The sequence below is a fragment of the Orbicella franksi genome, chromosome 11, assembly GCF_964199315.1.
Source record: "Orbicella franksi chromosome 11, jaOrbFran1.1, whole genome shotgun sequence".
Taxonomy (NCBI): domain Eukaryota; kingdom Metazoa; phylum Cnidaria; class Anthozoa; order Scleractinia; family Merulinidae; genus Orbicella; species Orbicella franksi.
Window position 1 is genome coordinate 4,187,774 of NC_138155.1, and position 16,531 is coordinate 4,204,304.

The 16,531-nt window shown below is 39.5% G+C and overlaps 2 protein-coding genes across 2 annotated transcripts; both read left to right on the forward strand.

The window, feature by feature from the left end:
* Window positions 1-234: 234 nt before the first annotated feature.
* On the forward strand, window positions 235-8,978 carry LOC145460556 (protein DD3-3-like). Its single transcript, XM_081445404.1, has 14 exons — window positions 235-384; window positions 1,221-1,274; window positions 1,469-1,555; window positions 2,224-2,319; window positions 2,405-2,461; window positions 2,732-2,813; window positions 3,231-3,506; window positions 3,808-3,980; window positions 4,226-4,462; window positions 5,238-5,408; window positions 6,385-6,569; window positions 6,967-7,180; window positions 7,744-8,069; window positions 8,528-8,978. Exons 1-14 carry the CDS (start codon window positions 314-316, stop codon window positions 8,710-8,712), a joined length of 2,214 nt encoding a protein of 737 aa, XP_081301530.1. The 5' UTR covers window positions 235-313; the 3' UTR covers window positions 8,713-8,978.
* A 2,039-nt stretch (window positions 8,979-11,017) lies between these two features.
* On the forward strand, window positions 11,018-15,651 carry LOC145502909 (uncharacterized). Its single transcript, XM_081482310.1, has 6 exons — window positions 11,018-11,089; window positions 11,938-12,046; window positions 12,689-12,786; window positions 13,484-13,553; window positions 14,719-14,836; window positions 15,466-15,651. Exons 1-6 carry the CDS (start codon window positions 11,020-11,022, stop codon window positions 15,586-15,588), a joined length of 588 nt encoding a protein of 195 aa, XP_081338436.1. The 5' UTR covers window positions 11,018-11,019; the 3' UTR covers window positions 15,589-15,651.
* Window positions 15,652-16,531: the final 880 nt, after the last annotated feature.

Sequence of the window (16,531 nt, forward strand, 5' to 3'; positions counted from 1 at the left end):
ACAGCTGAATCGTCACTGCCATCAAACCCATTTCTCCACTTTTCATTGACCTTCCATAACGCACAGTTTGCTCTACAGATACAATGAAAAAGTAATGGCAAAGTTTCTTTTTAAGTGCAAAAGAAATCAATATCAGATCTCTCTTTTTCGCGCGTCACGGAACACCCCCAGTTTAGTAATGATGTCATATCCCGGAATGATGCCCATATATGGTATTATTATCATGAGCTGCAAACAAGTGATTTCGAAATGTTCCTCTGCTGCAAAGCCGACCGTGATATCGCAGCCCAGCTTAGTGCACGAGCTTAGAAAGATGAATTCTCTTCTTTTGTTGTCGTTTCTGTGGAGTGTAGTTACAGCAGATATCTACTTACACAATCCTAGGTAAGTTAGCTTTACAGTTCCTTCATTTTGGGAATAATGTTGTGCAAAATCTCAATTTAATTTGGGACGGTCATTGATGAGTTTTCCAAGTTTATGTACATATCGACCCACTTCAAACCTAACAAAGCTAGAGTAAAGAAATCATGTCATATTTTGTCGATAGCGTGTAATCAAGTTAATTAATAAATAATGTGATGTTTTTCCGGCTAACTCTTTCAATTTCAAACCTACCTTTGTCAAAACCACGTTAAATTTACACCTTATGTACAAGATTAAAATAAAAGTTAACTTAGTCACTGATTGACTTGGACGTATAATATATTATTTCATTTATTCTCTCTTGCAACCTTTTGATATAAGCCAAAAGTTCCAAACTCTTGAAGAAAATCTGCATTATTTTATTGATCTTCCGATCATGAAGTTGTTGTATACGTGACGTGAAGAATTTCGGAACTGAGTTGTTAACTGTGAGCAAACTTCGCATACTTTTCGTTCCTTTTTTCTCGGTTTCGTTCTTTCGAGAACACGTTTTGATATTAATTAAACTGTCGGTCAAATAGCTAATGATCGATGTGAAAACTTAATTGTTTTTTTTTTTTTTCTGAACGGTTGGGAAATGGTATTGTAAAAACTTGACAAAATGCTGGGAGATTTTAAAACCTCTGAAGAACTAGTGTCCAGTCCACAACAAGATTTGGTCTGGAAACTGGTGCCAATAATAGTGCCTGCGCTAACAACCATGCATTGTCTGTCTCTCTGATCTGATCAGGGACTTAATGTAATTGGTACTTCTGTTTCAATTTGAACTGATATTTGGATTGATTGAATTCATTCAGGGGATGCAACAACCGACTTGATGAAGCTCGAAGAGAGCGAAACAATGCAAACAGGTACTAGGTGCTAATTCTGACAAGTGTTACTATGTATAAATTGCCATTTATTTCTTTATTTGCTGCTTTTTATTATTTTTCAATCCTAAGTAATTTCTGTTAGCAATGCCAGGGTACATATACACAGCTTTAAAAAAGACCTCTTGACTGGAAAATTGCTTACATCCTGACATTTAGACCTGTTTTCTGCACAGACTGTTTGACTCTCAGAACAACAATCGTGGTGGCTACAATGTTGGAAAGCTGTATTATTATGAAAGTTCAGTCTTGTCTATTGAGTGGTAAGTTAATTGAGATGGATAGATTGTTGATCATCTTCAAATGTTGATTCTTTTATAATCAATTGTCTCAGATAGAGTTACAGTGGCATGATTGGTTAGTGCACACAACTCTAGATAAGAAGATCAAGGCTCCATCGGGAGGGGGGTTGGGGAGGGGGGATTGAGTATCCTACATACTGTTAATTTTTAATTCCAGTTGCAAAATTTACTGATTTTCCTACTTGATATCCAGTGTTACCTGATTTAAATATGGCACGAATGCTTTATCTTGTAAATATTCTGTATCCCGAAAACTCCTAATAGGGCCTCAAGGTGTGAGGGTGAACCCTGACCAGGAACATTTTGTTGTTCCCAGGGCAAAATGCGCTATCCTCACTGTTCTCTCTTACTCCCTTAGTGGGAAGGCTATTCCCCTTTAAGTTGTAAGGCCAAGCTGACAAAACTACTTGGGTGGAGGGGAAGAGCCTTTGTTCATGATGGACAAACACCTTACCTAAGGGAGGGTGGAAGTGGGTATCAATAGTCCTTGTTGCTTCATGATACAAATTACTAGGTGTACCCTCTGACCTGGTAAGACAAGTATAGGGTGCTTTATGACGCCTCTCTTTTGTCCCTGATCTAAATGTTGTAATTTGTATTAACCTCTGTTTTATTGATTTTCATAACAGGACAAATCAACATTCTTGTGCAGACCCAAACAACCACTGTGACATGATTTTACAGTACATGTGCGGTGATAATGTACGAAATGGAATCACAACACAGTAAGGCCCTGACTGCTTTTCGAACAGACTTCTCTCTCTCTTTTTTCTTTAGAACTCAGTGACATTTTTTACATTTCTTTTCTAGAACCATTCCAGATAATCCAGCCTTGTGTAAGAATTATGACTGCAACAACGATGTTAGGTAATGTAACTTTTAAATTCACTCAGTATATATTGAACCACAAGTTAAAAGAAATGCATAAAATTTTAGGTCTGCAATGCGTGCATAGAATTACAGCTAAGTAGCTCTAGTTTCTTCTGGAATCAAACCCTTCTGCACGCATTGCATGCTTATAATGCTAAAGTTCCTTTTTTTGGTAGTTATCAGGTGAAAGTCACATTAGTTCTGATCACAATAGTTGCTATGTCCTTTTGATCATAATAATTATAATTGAATTTTATATTTTGACAGATTTGGAATGCATGAGGACTATGATTACTACATGGATTGTAAATACAGAAACAGAAACAAAGGGCTGTTTGCTGCTGATCAGGTAATAAAAGATTAATGGCTCACAGTACCTCTTTCCACCCAGGAGCACATGTATCTACAATCAGGAACAAAAGTGTTAAGACATTTTTGTAAATCTGGCATTTTCGAACCAAGATCTGTACTTCCCTTGATAAAAGAAACACCTTTTTCGTCAATAGCCACCTCCACTCTGTGGAAACGGGCTTTGGCACCGCTGTTACATGGTTGCATTATTGGGAAGGGAGAAGAGGCGAAATTTGAGGAGTGGGACAAATTACACTTGAAGGGAGAAAGTTTGTTTTTGGGCAGTGTTTCCGGTTTGCCACACGTTGTATCAGCATCCCATGTAGGGGAAACCTGGCATCAGAAGTATAGGTTTTACGTTTATTAGGCTTTACTTTAGCCTTTTCTAACCTAGGTACTTTCCTCATTTTTTTAGAAACTAAAAAAAGAGTCGGCCATTTCCACAAGACAAAATCCAGGAGGAACAAGGTGTGGCTATGAATGTCCAGAGGAGAGAGATTATTACCCATACTGGCACCCCACCCCATGGAAGGACATTGCCGTGTTAACCAATGATATTTCCAAGTGTGATATGTACCAATCGGAAAGCCAGAATGTGAAAGAACGCTGGGGCTGTGAATTGTCCAAAGAGTACCTGACGAAAATGAAATGGAGGAATTATAAAATACCAAACAATGAAGAGGAATGCAAGGTAATTCAATACATCTTCGAATAAAATGCTACAATAAACAGAGAGTAGTAAAATGTATTTTCGTGAGTTGTGGCATTGTTGACATTAAAAAAAAAAAGGAAAAAAAAAAACAGAAAAAAGACGTGTTCTTCTCTAAACAACCTAGAGCTATCATTCACCATTTTCTTGAAACTAAACCAAAGCCGCTACGTATACGCTAAGTTTAGATCCTCTGGCCGTCAATCTGTGAAATACTGACGGTAAAAGACACAAACTGCATAAAGTGAAAAATAACCGTTTTATATTTGTCTGATTCTCAAAGGCAAAGAATGCTACCTGGAAGAAGTTTCCATCACATGACCTTCCCCCTCCAGAATGCCGGGAATCCGACTGGTCACGTGACAATCACCTTGGCAACGGAAAGGGAGGCTATGCCAATACTTACAACTGGACTTTACCCGATTTGAACCACGAAAATTGTGTCTTACGAATGAGGTAATGTCCGATTATAGGGGGTATGCCTCCCCCCATCTTTGACCCGCCCTTGGGATTTATACATTGAAGTACCTCGCTTTGGTCATAAGAACTTCTCGGTTGGCTGCTAGGATAACCTCTGTGGAATACACTATTATTTATTTTGGTAGTCTTAAAGTGTGTAGCTTTAGATTAATTCCTTTGATAACTTTTACGTCGAGAACATTTGCCTTGCTAACTCGTATATTTAACGGATTTTCTTATAGATACAACATTTCCACCGGTGATTATGACGGTTGGGATTCCTCAGTTAATAGCTCCATGAACGGCTTAAAACAATCCAAGCTGGACATTGGAGAAAAATACGGCATGAACAGCACTGTAGCTACTCAGAGAGGTTATGTCTACAAACAAAACCCTCAAGTCAAACTGTTTCCATCTTTTGATCTTAAACTCAGGCTGGCAATTAATACTAACCAGTATGGGCGTGTTTTTCAAGATAGGTAAGTTCAACTAGAGATTAAAGGCGTAAAGTATAGCTTGTTAAAAACTAGTGGCTCGTAAAACCTCTTGGTGGACTGTCAACGAGTAAACAGTGATGAAAGTTTTGCAAATTAAATCAGGTTCAAAAATTTCGAATATACTAAATGGAACGCACTGAATGTATGCTAATTAAAAAAAGAAACAAAAAACGAATTCTTCTTGTTGCCAGTGATGTAAACACTCAAGAAAGTTTGGGAGAATTCAGAACATTACAACTTAATATGTAAAGCTGAGTTTCAAATTCTCCCATGTTGACTTAAGCCTCGTCCACACTACGCCGGAAGAATTTCGAAACGGACGTTTCTTTCCGGATACGCATTAAATGTTTTCGGTCCACACTACGCCGGAGAAATTTAAAAACGCGGCAATCACCGGTCATTTTGGATTTGTGTTTGAGGAAACCTCGGGCAGGGAAATCACGTGATCATCGTGACGTCATCGTTTTCGAAAAGCTTCGTTTTCAAAAAGTTTTTCTTCCACACGGAAACGCAAAGCCTGCGTTTTTAAATTCCACCGGTGTGAAGAGCGTTTTCGAAATTAAAATCTTCGTTTTCGTGACAGACTAGTGTGGACGGTAGGCCTAGCCGTAGAAACAAAGCTGCGTTTTCAAATTTCTCCGGCGTAACAAGTGTGGACGCTGCCTTAACAATAACAACAACAACATCTTTCTCTTGATATGCGTCACGTTTTCTTTTTTAGTGTGCATTTAAGTCAATTTTGATTTCATTTCTTTAGATCCCACACCTTTGCAGTTCGCTCTCGACCATCCGACCTGCAGGGTGTCAAGGTCCACAATCTGAATGTTCGTGGAAAGCGTGGTAACATCGTTCAAGTGTACCCGGGTGTGGAGTACGACTTTGTACCTAACTCCATGTTCGTCAAGGATGGTGACTACATACATTTCCAGTAAGTTTAGGGAGGCGCGTTGGCCTCATGGTTAGTGCGCTCGTCTCCGGATCGAGCGGTCCGGGTTCCAGCCCTGGCTGGGGACACTGTGTTGTGTTCTTGGACAAGACACTTGACTCTCACAGTGCCTCTCTCCACCCAGGAGTATTAATGGACACTGGTGAATTGTGGGGGAAACCTAACAAATTGCGGGGGAGTGACCTGCGATGGACCAGCATTCCGTCCAGGGGCAGTAGAAATACCGTCTCGTAGCCGCTTCATGCTACAGAAACCAGGATAACCTGAGGTCGCGCTCCGAACGCTAAGAAAATTTGAGATTGTTTTGTAGTCTACATTGAACACAGGGCTCGCACGGGTCCTGGAAAACCTGGAAAGTCCTGGAATTTTATTGTGGCATTTTCCAGGACTGGAAAGTCCTGGAAAAGGGCTAGTGGTCCTGGAAAGTTCTGGAAATCTGTTAAAGTCAAGTAAAAAAAACATGAAATGTATGGCAGACAGTAAGGAGAATTAAAATTAAAATAATGGGAGTGAAAGGGTTAATGTGAATTTTTAGAGTCCTGGAAAAATCAATCTGAGTCCAGGAAAAGTCCTGGAAAAGTCCTGGAAATTTGTTTCTGAAAAAGGGTACGAACCCTGTGAACAATAATTAAAAGGAAAGTCTTTCTCATAGTTTAACTGGGTTTTCAGGCGCACTTAACTCAGGTAAGGGCAGTTAAAAGTGTTTCTCCTCCCCACTGGATTTTTTTTTACCCCTAGCAGTTAATTTATATTGACATCAATATCGACTTAATGTACACAATTATTGAATGTTTATCAATCGAAGTTTTGCCGCTTGTATCCGCAAATGTTGGCAACATTGTTTTATATCACTGTTACGCGATATTTATGGCCACTGTTACATCAACATCGTTATTAGTACAAACTATGTTGCTCAATGTTAGTACCAATATTGATCCAATATTTCTCTCATCTCCAGATGGACCGGTTCAAACACAAATCCAAATATTAACGATGGCCAAGGAAAAGCCGGTACTGACCGATCAAACGTGGTGCTTTTGAAGAGCAATGAATGGGGCAGGAATTACCCGTCACTTCTGGACGGTACTAACTTTTTAGGACTGGAAAGGAATAGTTTGCATAACCTGGCATTGCTGGATAACAGTAAGTAATGGCTCAACGATTTTACATTAACTAAGCGGAACTTAAAGCATACACTGATTGCCTTTCGCTCGCTTTTCGCAGAACTCCTTGCGAGTTCAAAACAGCTCTGTGAGCAGTTTATTTTACGCAAATTGTTTACCCATTCCTTAATTTGCTGGGCTCTATTAAAAGTTTTCAGACAACAACCAACCTGCTTTGACCAATCAGGGAGGAGATGTTGAATTCTTCGCCAATCAGATGCAAGACGAAAACTCGTTTTGAATTGGTTGGCATAAACAACTTTCCCCGCGCATGCCCTCCGCGTTATTGTTGCTACGAGTTCTGATTGGCTCTTTGTCGACATTTTCCCGCCATAAGCCGTGATTGATTCCGTGGTTCACACCTTTTGAATCAACAGGGCAGTATGGTGGCGAAATGTCAGAACTTGATGACGCTGGCACATACTTCGACCTGGGACCCAAAAAAGTAACCGGGATTGGAACGTATCACTACATGAGTACCAGAAACAATAACTTCTCCAATCGCAGTCAGAAAGGCAGGCTTATCATTTCAAATACCGAGCGGATTTCCAGGAAGATCGGCAGAAATGGCGGAACTCTTTCTTTTAATGGGTGAGTACCAAAAACGTTAGTAGGTGGTTTACGTTAATTTGGTCTCGGAGAACGCGCATTGGAAATTAAAATGCTGCTCAATTTTGCGCATGAGAAACTAATGACGTCGTTTAGTAGAATTCTACTAGTATACTAATACAAATGCTGTAATCTGATTGGCTGAGCCAAAGAATTCTACTAAAACAATACTAAAACAATTAGATTGTTGCTTCGGCCTCATCAACTATCACCTCATAGAAATCTCGAGCTCATAATCTAATTATTAATTAGTCGTCGCGGGGTATTAAGTAGTAGTTGAGTTCTAGTCCCCCCCGGGAACAAACTGAGCCAGCAATTTTCATTGACGTCTGAAGATGACGTATTTTTATTTCGCCATGTTGGCGTGCACGTGAATGTTTGCGCTGCCAGCCCCTTAGCCTTAAGATTTAGAAAGCGTGACACAACTGGAAAAATGTCCGCGTTTCACTTGCTGTTATTTAATTTGTGACGCAACACCACTCTTATTTATTTATTTATTTTTATTTATTTATTTACTTTTTTTTTTGGTATTTTTATTCTTTAAGTGGCCAGTTCGTGAAATTTGAATCGGAGTCTCTACCGCAGCTACAGTCCATCAGCTTGGAGCTAATGTCCGCGGAGGATGGCCAGAAAATGATCGATGACAAAGGAGGTAGGATGGGAATTGGCCATGGGTACGCCAGCGACTTTTTAGTTGTGAACCCACAGACGTTAGAGACAGACAAGAAGTTTCAGATTGGAATGAATGTGGACTCCAGCGCGGCGTCCACAATACAATTTTATCGCTCCTCGGAGGACATGGACTTGAAAACTTGGTTCAAAGTGGATTCTTCTGTTTCGGATGGCTTCGCCACTGTGAAAACTGATAAAGGTAATTATGCATGTGTTCATTTTTCTCACACCGAAAATCACAATAATGCCTTTGGCAGTATTGCATCTTCTCCAGTGTTGTTAAGAAATTCGGCAGTCGGTCTTTATCTCCTTTGAAAGTGAAGATTTAATGATTGATAATTTCAGTGACGCGGCTAGGAAATTACTGATTTGGCAACAAACGTTTCTAGAAGGTGTTTGCACGTAGAAACTCGTAGACTCGAATCACCCTCTCAGTGGCGCGTTTGGATTATTAAACTTTTTTTTTCCAAGATATTACGATTGGTGCTAGACCGTCATCGGGTTATTCAAGGTAGCTGCATTAAAACCAGTTTTAGGTGTGGGGGAGATCATTTTGTGCGACTGATACCGTAAGAATTGTCTTTGATTGCCATAAAGCTGTAGTGATTAATTGTAAATATTTCCTGACGGAAAAAATCTTATTTTGACCATTTTCAGGAGGGATCTATGTGGCTCGCACCATGCCTGACAAAGCAGCTATAGCTGGGATAGTGGTCACGTGTATCATCATAGTGATTGTAATTGGTGGATCAGCGTTTTACTTCAGACGTCACCCCGATAAGTGGAAGAGTATGAAAACGTCTTGCGTCAATGGCTGCCGGTCATGCAAAGGAAAAGTTTGACGGAATAGAGCAAGGAATTTAAAGAATGACATGAAGAAAATTGAAATACGAAAATCCATTGTTTGTTGACTTTATCATTGTTACTGTATGTAGTGAATAGATTACATAAAATGGTCGTTAGATTGAATTATATCTAAACCGAAATATGCTATAAGATTTAATTAATCACACAAAAAAGCGAATTTTGTATCAAATTTTCAACCCACTCAAACTTTTGTACAACTATTTCGTGTTCACTTTTTTAATAAATTGTTTGCAAATAGATAGTTGTGTCTGGTCTGTTTGCGGTTTTTCCCGCGGGGCTATATCCATCAAATTTTATTCGAAAATTCTTTCATGCATTTGATATCTTAAGTGTTTCATTGATCGAATCTAACGTACAGATAATTTGGGTGCTCAAATTTTACGATCGATTATTTGTTACATGTTCTATTTAATCGATTGACACTTTTCATACTTTTTTCATATGCTCCATGACAGTAATTTTTGTTAGGGTTGTTCCCAACTACATGCAACTTGGGGCAAGAAACCGTGAAAAGGTATCTTTGCAACTAAAAAAAAAAAAGAATTGAACACTACATTTTTTTGCTACTTTCGTGACACTTAAAATGTATCCAACTGTACAAAGGGTATATGCTACGTTTAATGAATTCAGTAATGTTCTAGGGGAACCTGCAGTTTATGAGCGGCCACCCTGAGTGAACCAGACATTGGATTCACCTGGAAACATGCCAGGGGTTTACGTTAAATGCACCCTCACTGAATTAATTCAAATCTTTTGTACATATCGGGTCATATGTGTCATAAAACCAACACGTACAGACAGACTTAAGTCTTTTCTTTGGTCTATTTCGCCGTCAAGGTAAGACTCGCATAATTCGTTTTCAACTTCCATTACTTTAAATTGTTATATTGGCAAAACGGAACTGCTTTCTCATTTGAACTGAGTGAGGTCTTTTGAACTCGTACCCAGCTATAAGGAATTGCGATGAACATATTTAGCTTTTTATACGCCAACTGTTGGCGCTCTCAAATTTACAAGTGCGTTCTTGCAAAAGAGGATTTGAGCGAAGAAAAGAAGAACCCTTGTTTGACTAGTTTAGATCTGGTCAATAGCTGGATAGCTGGTGGGATTTCGTCTACGAGTGCTTTGTTTCAGCGGCGGGGTAACTGTGTAGCCGCAAGGACAATGGGGAATAATCAAGTTGAAAAATCTCCTCGTGGCTCCGTCATTTTCGGTCGCGAAACAAAGCACTCGTGAGCCAAAACCCCCGAGCTGTGTTGCAAGCTTGCTGTTCAGCTCGAAATTTAAATATAACATTGAAATTTAGCCTCTAGTTTTCGTCGCTTTTGTCGAAATTTTTATAGAATTTACAATTATGAGAAGGAATGCTGCCAGTTTAAAATAAAGACCTTCAACTTCAAATTAGGCAATGCTTATCACAAACTTTCTTTCGGTCCGTGTACTAAAGTTTTTTGGCGCCGCATCTGGTACGCCACACGGCTGCGGCAAAACTTTTATTTATACTTTCGATTGCTTTCTATGTGGCTATCAGAGATAGTTATGACTATATTAATACAGCTGTCCAAGTTGTTTAAATTGAACACCAAGAATACAGACAACTCCCAGAGTCTGGTGTTTAACTGAACCGGTGGGCTGAAGAACGCGCGATTTGGCGGGGCCTTGGTGCCCAAGAGGGGAAAGCAACTATAGTTACTCACCGACGGAGTTAATTGCGTTTTGGTACTGAGCTCTTGATGTTTTTTTTTTTTTTAATTGCTTTGATAGGTGCTGCATGTAAACATTATGAATATTCATTAAAGTACTTATGTACTTGTACTTTAAAGGGACACAGTCAGCTGGAACACATGGGCATTAGATACCATTTCATAGCTAATTTGCATATGACAGAAACGTAATCCATACCGCTTTTAACCAAATATGATAAAAATAATATCATAGGATGAGCAAATGCACACTCAAAAACAGGCTTTTCAGTAAACGATTGAAAATCAAGCAAAACACTGCGAAGATTGAGGCGGACTTCTAGTTGTACTTTGATTTAAGGTTGAGGTGGACTTTTTTCAAAGTGAGAAAACTAATGTCCAGGTCAGCGCGGTCCCAAAGCTGACTGTGTCCCTTTAACAAGAAGTGTTTCTTCTATCAGGTTACGAGCGAGAGTTAATGATGTTTTAATCTTGGTGATTATTGATGACCATACAAAGTTCCAAAAATATTTCCTTCCTGACCTCTTGACGCATTTTTTCATCATTGCAAGTTCTACCATATTTGTAACAGACAACGCAATGCTGCTCCTTGCCTTGGGATTGGTGATGCTTGCAACAGCTTCTTCAAAGATCTGTGATCCGCTGAAAGGTAGTTGTCATGTAGGGATTTCAAATGAATAGAGGGGGTAAGTTTCTAAAGAAACTGTGGTGCTGCGTCGGCGGGGAGTATAACAAGATAATTTGGTTTTATCAACTGGGTTGATAATGTGAATTGGCCACCGTAAAGAGATTCGAAAGCTGACGTTTCGAGCGTTAGCCCTTCGGGATTCGCTCCGACGAAGGGCTAACGTTCGACACGTCAGCTTTGGAATCTCTTTACGGTGGCCAATTCACATTATCAACCCAGTTGATAAAACCAAATTATCTATGTATAGATTTCAACTAGCAGTTGGCTTTATTATTTCCCCTGGGAGTGGAGGGTGGGAAATACTCGAAAAGCGGGCTATCTTGAGCGCAGAGTCCATTCGCAGTGGATGACCTCTCCACCCAGATAGTATGCGGCAGGCTAGACTAAAAAAAAATGAGCACTTGAAAGAGTGACAAAGGTAAACTTTGAATTATTTTCTTTTATTTAACTACAGTGAATCAAAGTACTAGAAAAAGGTTACAAATGCTGAAGAGAGCTTCCTTGCAGAAATTTGGCTACAATATTTATAACTTTTTCTGCTTTACTAGTAACCTAGCATAGGGGATTGTATTCTGTCTTTAAGCATATGTATCATCAGGAAACGATGATCAGATCAAAGTCTCTTGGTATCGTGTAGTAAAGGGGTACATTTTTTTATATGTTTTACGTATGTTGGAAAGGGTACCTGCTGTAGCATATTCGCTCTCGATTTCTACGCTCATGATCTAATTGTTAAATAGTCTCATAACCTATGATTTTATCAGTAAAATAACTTATTTGAAGTTGAACCTTAGTTATGTTCTTTTCAGATGGATGTGTAGTAACAGCTGTAAGTTATATCACCCGTAATGCTGCTCCTCCTGCCGGCACGGACACTCCAGTCGTAGGAAAAGTTAAAATGACGCAATCGGTGAGATGACTGGAGCAGTCAATCCTACCTCGTTCTCATGGTCTGCCATCTTGGAAAGACTATGGGAACGAGGTTAAGACCAATCCTACCCAGATCATTTATCTAAACCAGCGGTCTTTCCACTAACTGCCAGTCGATCGCGAAGCGCTGGTCAATATAAATTTGTGTAGCCACTGATCGCTGAAAATTACTACAGTTGTGATTGGCTGAGAGCAGGCAATTTTACCGTTGATTTTCAATTTGCAGTGCAGTACAATATCTTAAGTGTAGAGCTATTAAGGATTAACGTTAATAATGATATTTGAAAATTCTTTGAAATTGCGCCTCCAAAAGGCTCTCAAATATCAGTCGTAGTGTAGATCCTTGATTGCACTCGCATTGAAATCATTAATTACTGTAGCAGGTTATGGGAACTCGTTAACTTTTGCTGAAATTCATCAGTTTTGTAATTGCATGTACAACAATGACTTATGATTGTGTATGAACGAAAACGAAAAATAATTTACCTTATTAATCATCAACAGAAGCTTGAAATTCAACAACAATCCCGCGCGCCAACTAACTCGAATCTTTCCCCGTTTTGGCGTTTTCAGCTGGGTTCTACTGTGAATGACTTAAGTACATTTTCACCGTTTATTTTTTCAGCAATTTGGTGGCCCTACTTGCATGTCTGTCTATATTTCGGGTCTTCCTCCCTGTTCCACACATGGTTTCCATATCCATGAGGGAAATGACACTGTCACTGACGGTAAGAGTGGAGTTATATGGGCAAATGAGTGCAACCTTGATCCCATCTTCCTTGGGGATTTACAGAATAAATCTACATCAGTATTATAAAAAAAAAGAGAAGAGAAATATATGTTGCATTGGAAAAATAAAAAACGCTCGAAAGATCAATCTAGGCGTGGTTCTAGCTTTATTTTATCCCTACAAGATATGACTTTGAAACGGACAAACAGCGTTTTTTTTATTATTTTTTCGAGTGCAACCCTAAAAGATAACTTGACAGCTAAAAATAGTGGCGTTTCGTCATAAACACCCTAAGTGAGACCAGAATCTGGATTTACACGTATCCGATCCCTAAGCGAGACAACGAGCATCCTCGACCTTCAGTCGGTGTTCAAACTAGAATGAAAATGATGGACTCCCAGCCTGGCGCCCGTTTCTCGAAGGTTCCCAAAAGTTTTCGCACCCGGAAAGCCGTGGCAAAACCTCAAACCTTATCATTACAGAGCTGTTTTATACATATATATCCTTAATATGTACAGAGGTTCCCTTCATACAAGGAGTTTCAGGCGTATACACCTCTCGCTTTTTAGATACAGATGATCTAAAAATGACTTTGCGGGCCCGAAAAGTTTCCGGGGCTTTCGAGAGACGGGCCCCTGGGTCCCGACCATGTGGTAAATAACCATCTGATGAAAACGCCGCGAATTATCTTTCAGGGTGTCAAAGTACTGGAGGTCATTACAATCCATTTAAAAAGACCCATGGTGGACCTCAAGACCAAATACGGTAGCGCACCTGCAGTTACGTCAGACAACGTCACGGAAGCCTTAATTGTTCTTTTTGGTCCGATGTTCCTGTTTATGACTAAATGTCATTCTTTCCCTTTGGTCAAATATTTGAGATCTTTCTATCATCTCTTGTGTCGCATTCGAGAGCTGACTGTGATCATGGTCCTCTCACGGTGCCTCTCTCCACCCAGGATGAGAGCAGGTTCCTAACCCACCCCCACCCTCTCGACCCGAGTAAATTAGCCCGAATGAACTGTACAGTGAGGCCAACCTGAAAAAATGTTGAGGGGCAAGAGGGTAGTCTTCGATAGATACGTCGGAGTACCATCCTGGGAAAATAGCAATACTCCGGCTTCTTGCAATGGAGCACTGACCCCGGGGGTAGGCTTTGCCTAAGAGATTGTACTAACACCACATTTGGCATAGCATTGCTGTCACAATTTTAACAGTCATATTTCCTTCAATCAATGCATGTTGTATTTTTTAAACATGTATGAAATTTAAAGAAACCAATTTTAATAACAACTTATTAACCGAGAATGAGGTCCTCGCGGGAAAATCTCAGACTGAGACCTTGAGGTATTGACCTCGCTATCACTCAGTCAACGCAGCAAGGCCGAGGTTTGAGATTTTCCCGTAAAGACCTACTGTTCGAGGTTAATAAGTTGTTTATTATATGGCTTTTTGCTTTGCTTTTGCAGGCCAGTAATCGACCCGTGAGCATCACGGGAGAATAATGCCCTAGAATTAGCCAATCAGAACGCTCTTTATATCGGCTACAAACACGAGCCATATAATAAATTAGCATATGCTTTTGTTCTACTAAGCATTTTTAGCGTAATTTTTTAAAAATAGCATAATTACTGGGGCAATGTCATAAAAATGGGTGCGTAGCTAGTGGAGTAATGTACTAATATCGTTCCTTAAAGCACTTGGCTCGTATGCAGACTTTACCTTTTATTATCTCGTTTCTAGAGGCCGCAATCCTTTTTGTCAGCACCAAGACCGCTGCTGACCAAAAATGCGCGGGCTCTGAGGACCAGATTGCATAAAATGCTTGTTAAACGAGCACCATCTTGACTCCTCCCATCCGCTGACCTGGAAGAGACTCTTCAGATAGTCGTAAGGTTAACTGATACATTTCTGTTTTCTCCTTTTGACAGCCATGTTGGGGACTTAGGAAATCTCATGTCGGATTACTTGGGAGTAATCAACATAGTGTTAATTGACAATTTGATTTCTCTGGTCGGGCCCTATTCAGTCATTGGAAGAGCATTTGTGGTGAGATGGCAGGGACAATGATCACGCAACTCAAAAGAACTCAGTGGCGATATTTTGAGTTCGCTTTAAATTTGAGAAAACCTGAAAATAGTAGTTTACTAAGAGAGAAAAACACGAAAGAGTTAATTATAAATCATAAAGGAACAAGGATGGTTAGGGATGGATAAGATTTACGCGGATTACAAATGAGGAACTTGAAAAACATTAAGGCTGAACTTTTCAAGATGTATGCCTGTGCATGCGCAAACCGTGACGTAGTTCCCTTAATGTTAAAGTTACCGTTAAGTTACCAATATAGTTATTTTTTATGATCTTTGTTTTGAATAATGGCAGAATAAAAAGACTTTATACTGTAAAGTTCAAAAGGACTGGCGCCCACTCAACCCATGTCCCCTAAAGGTATTGACCGTCCGAAAGTAGCAAAGATATTTCACTGTTAATTATTGATGTAAATCCCGAAAGAAATAAACCTATAACGGTAACGACATGCCGACCAAAATTACCGCAAACATAGCGTAACTTGTTAACTCAAAACCACGACTAGTTTCGAGTCTTACTTCTGGTGTACAGTGCCTCAAAACCAATACGGCGTCTGCCATGAATAAGGACTTCATTATTTTTGTTCCCAGATTCATCAGAAAGAGGACGACCTGGGTCGAGGCACTGGACCAGCGAAAGCTGAGAGCCTGAGAACTGGCAACGCGGGCGCTCGATTGGGATGCGGTGTTATCTTCCTCGATCCCATCAACTAGCCAATCAAGATGCAGGATTTATGACTTGCAACTTCGACACCAAATGGTTTCAAAGGGAAGGGTTCTGTCGCTCTTCCCGCTTTTGAAAGACAATCAATTGTATTGTGGGTAATCGAAAAGTAAATACATGAATGAATGGATGAATGAATGAATGAATACATAATAAATATTAGATGTATATTAAAACGAGTTTGAAGTCTGAGTGCGAAGTGAGATGATATTTTTTTGGTCCTTTTAAAGCCTATATTTTGAACAGCATGGAGAGTCACATGGCTTCTTGTCGACCTTGGCTTGGATACTTCATGCGTAAAAATGAAGAGATTTTTGTTGCTTCGGCTGAACAACAATCAGACCAGGCTGTCTCAGAGTTAACCTGTAATTTTTTACCTATTATACAAGACACAAATCTACTACTTGACGCAGAACTTTAGTTTTACTGAAGAAACTATAATTTTGCATGTTCTTTTAGGACTTTCTAAAAAAGCGAACAGATTATGTGGAAACCTTATAAAAACATTAGACAAAATTCCGCTACAATGCAATGGATTCTGTATAGGATTTTCAAGAACCCTTTCCAACTAAGAAAAACATCATCAGAAAAACAACATATTTAAGAGCTTCTGAACAGCCAATTAATTAAGGCGGGGGTCAACCCAAAAACACCCATTTTTTCTAACTTTATTCAAGGTTTAGATTTAATTCCAAACCATGGCAAAGTAGACATTTTTAGAAAGCTTAAAGACCAAAAATTAAGAAAATTTGTTTTTGTACTTTAGAACTGTATTGTAACCTGACACTGGCTGATTACATCTGCCACCTGTTAGGGAATGCCAGGGCTTAGTTGAGAAAAGATGACTCCTACAAGAACTGATCAAAATGAATAATTTTTACATTTTTTAAAAGAAGACAAATAGCTTACTACTTTAAGCGTAGAGATTTTTAA

What these genes read in the sequence shown, in the direction of transcription:
- LOC145460556 (XM_081445404.1), top strand. Translation starts at nt 314, where the DNA reads ATGAATTCTCTTCTTTTGTTGTCGTTTCTGTGGAGTGTAGTTACAGCA. An exon ending in CGAAATGGAATCACAACACA is followed by an intron (nt 2,320 to 2,404) that starts GTAAGGCCCTGA and finishes TTTCTTTTCTAG; the next exon opens with AACCATTCCAGATAATCCAG. An exon ending in CACTGTGAAAACTGATAAAG is followed by an intron (nt 8,070 to 8,527) that starts GTAATTATGCAT and finishes GACCATTTTCAG; the next exon opens with GAGGGATCTATGTGGCTCGC.
- LOC145502909 (XM_081482310.1), top strand. Translation starts at nt 11,020, where the DNA reads ATGCTGCTCCTTGCCTTGGGATTGGTGATGCTTGCAACAGCTTCTTCA. An exon ending in GATCTGTGATCCGCTGAAAG is followed by an intron (nt 11,090 to 11,937) that starts GTAGTTGTCATG and finishes TGTTCTTTTCAG; the next exon opens with ATGGATGTGTAGTAACAGCT. An exon ending in AAATGACACTGTCACTGACG is followed by an intron (nt 12,787 to 13,483) that starts GTAAGAGTGGAG and finishes ATTATCTTTCAG; the next exon opens with GGTGTCAAAGTACTGGAGGT.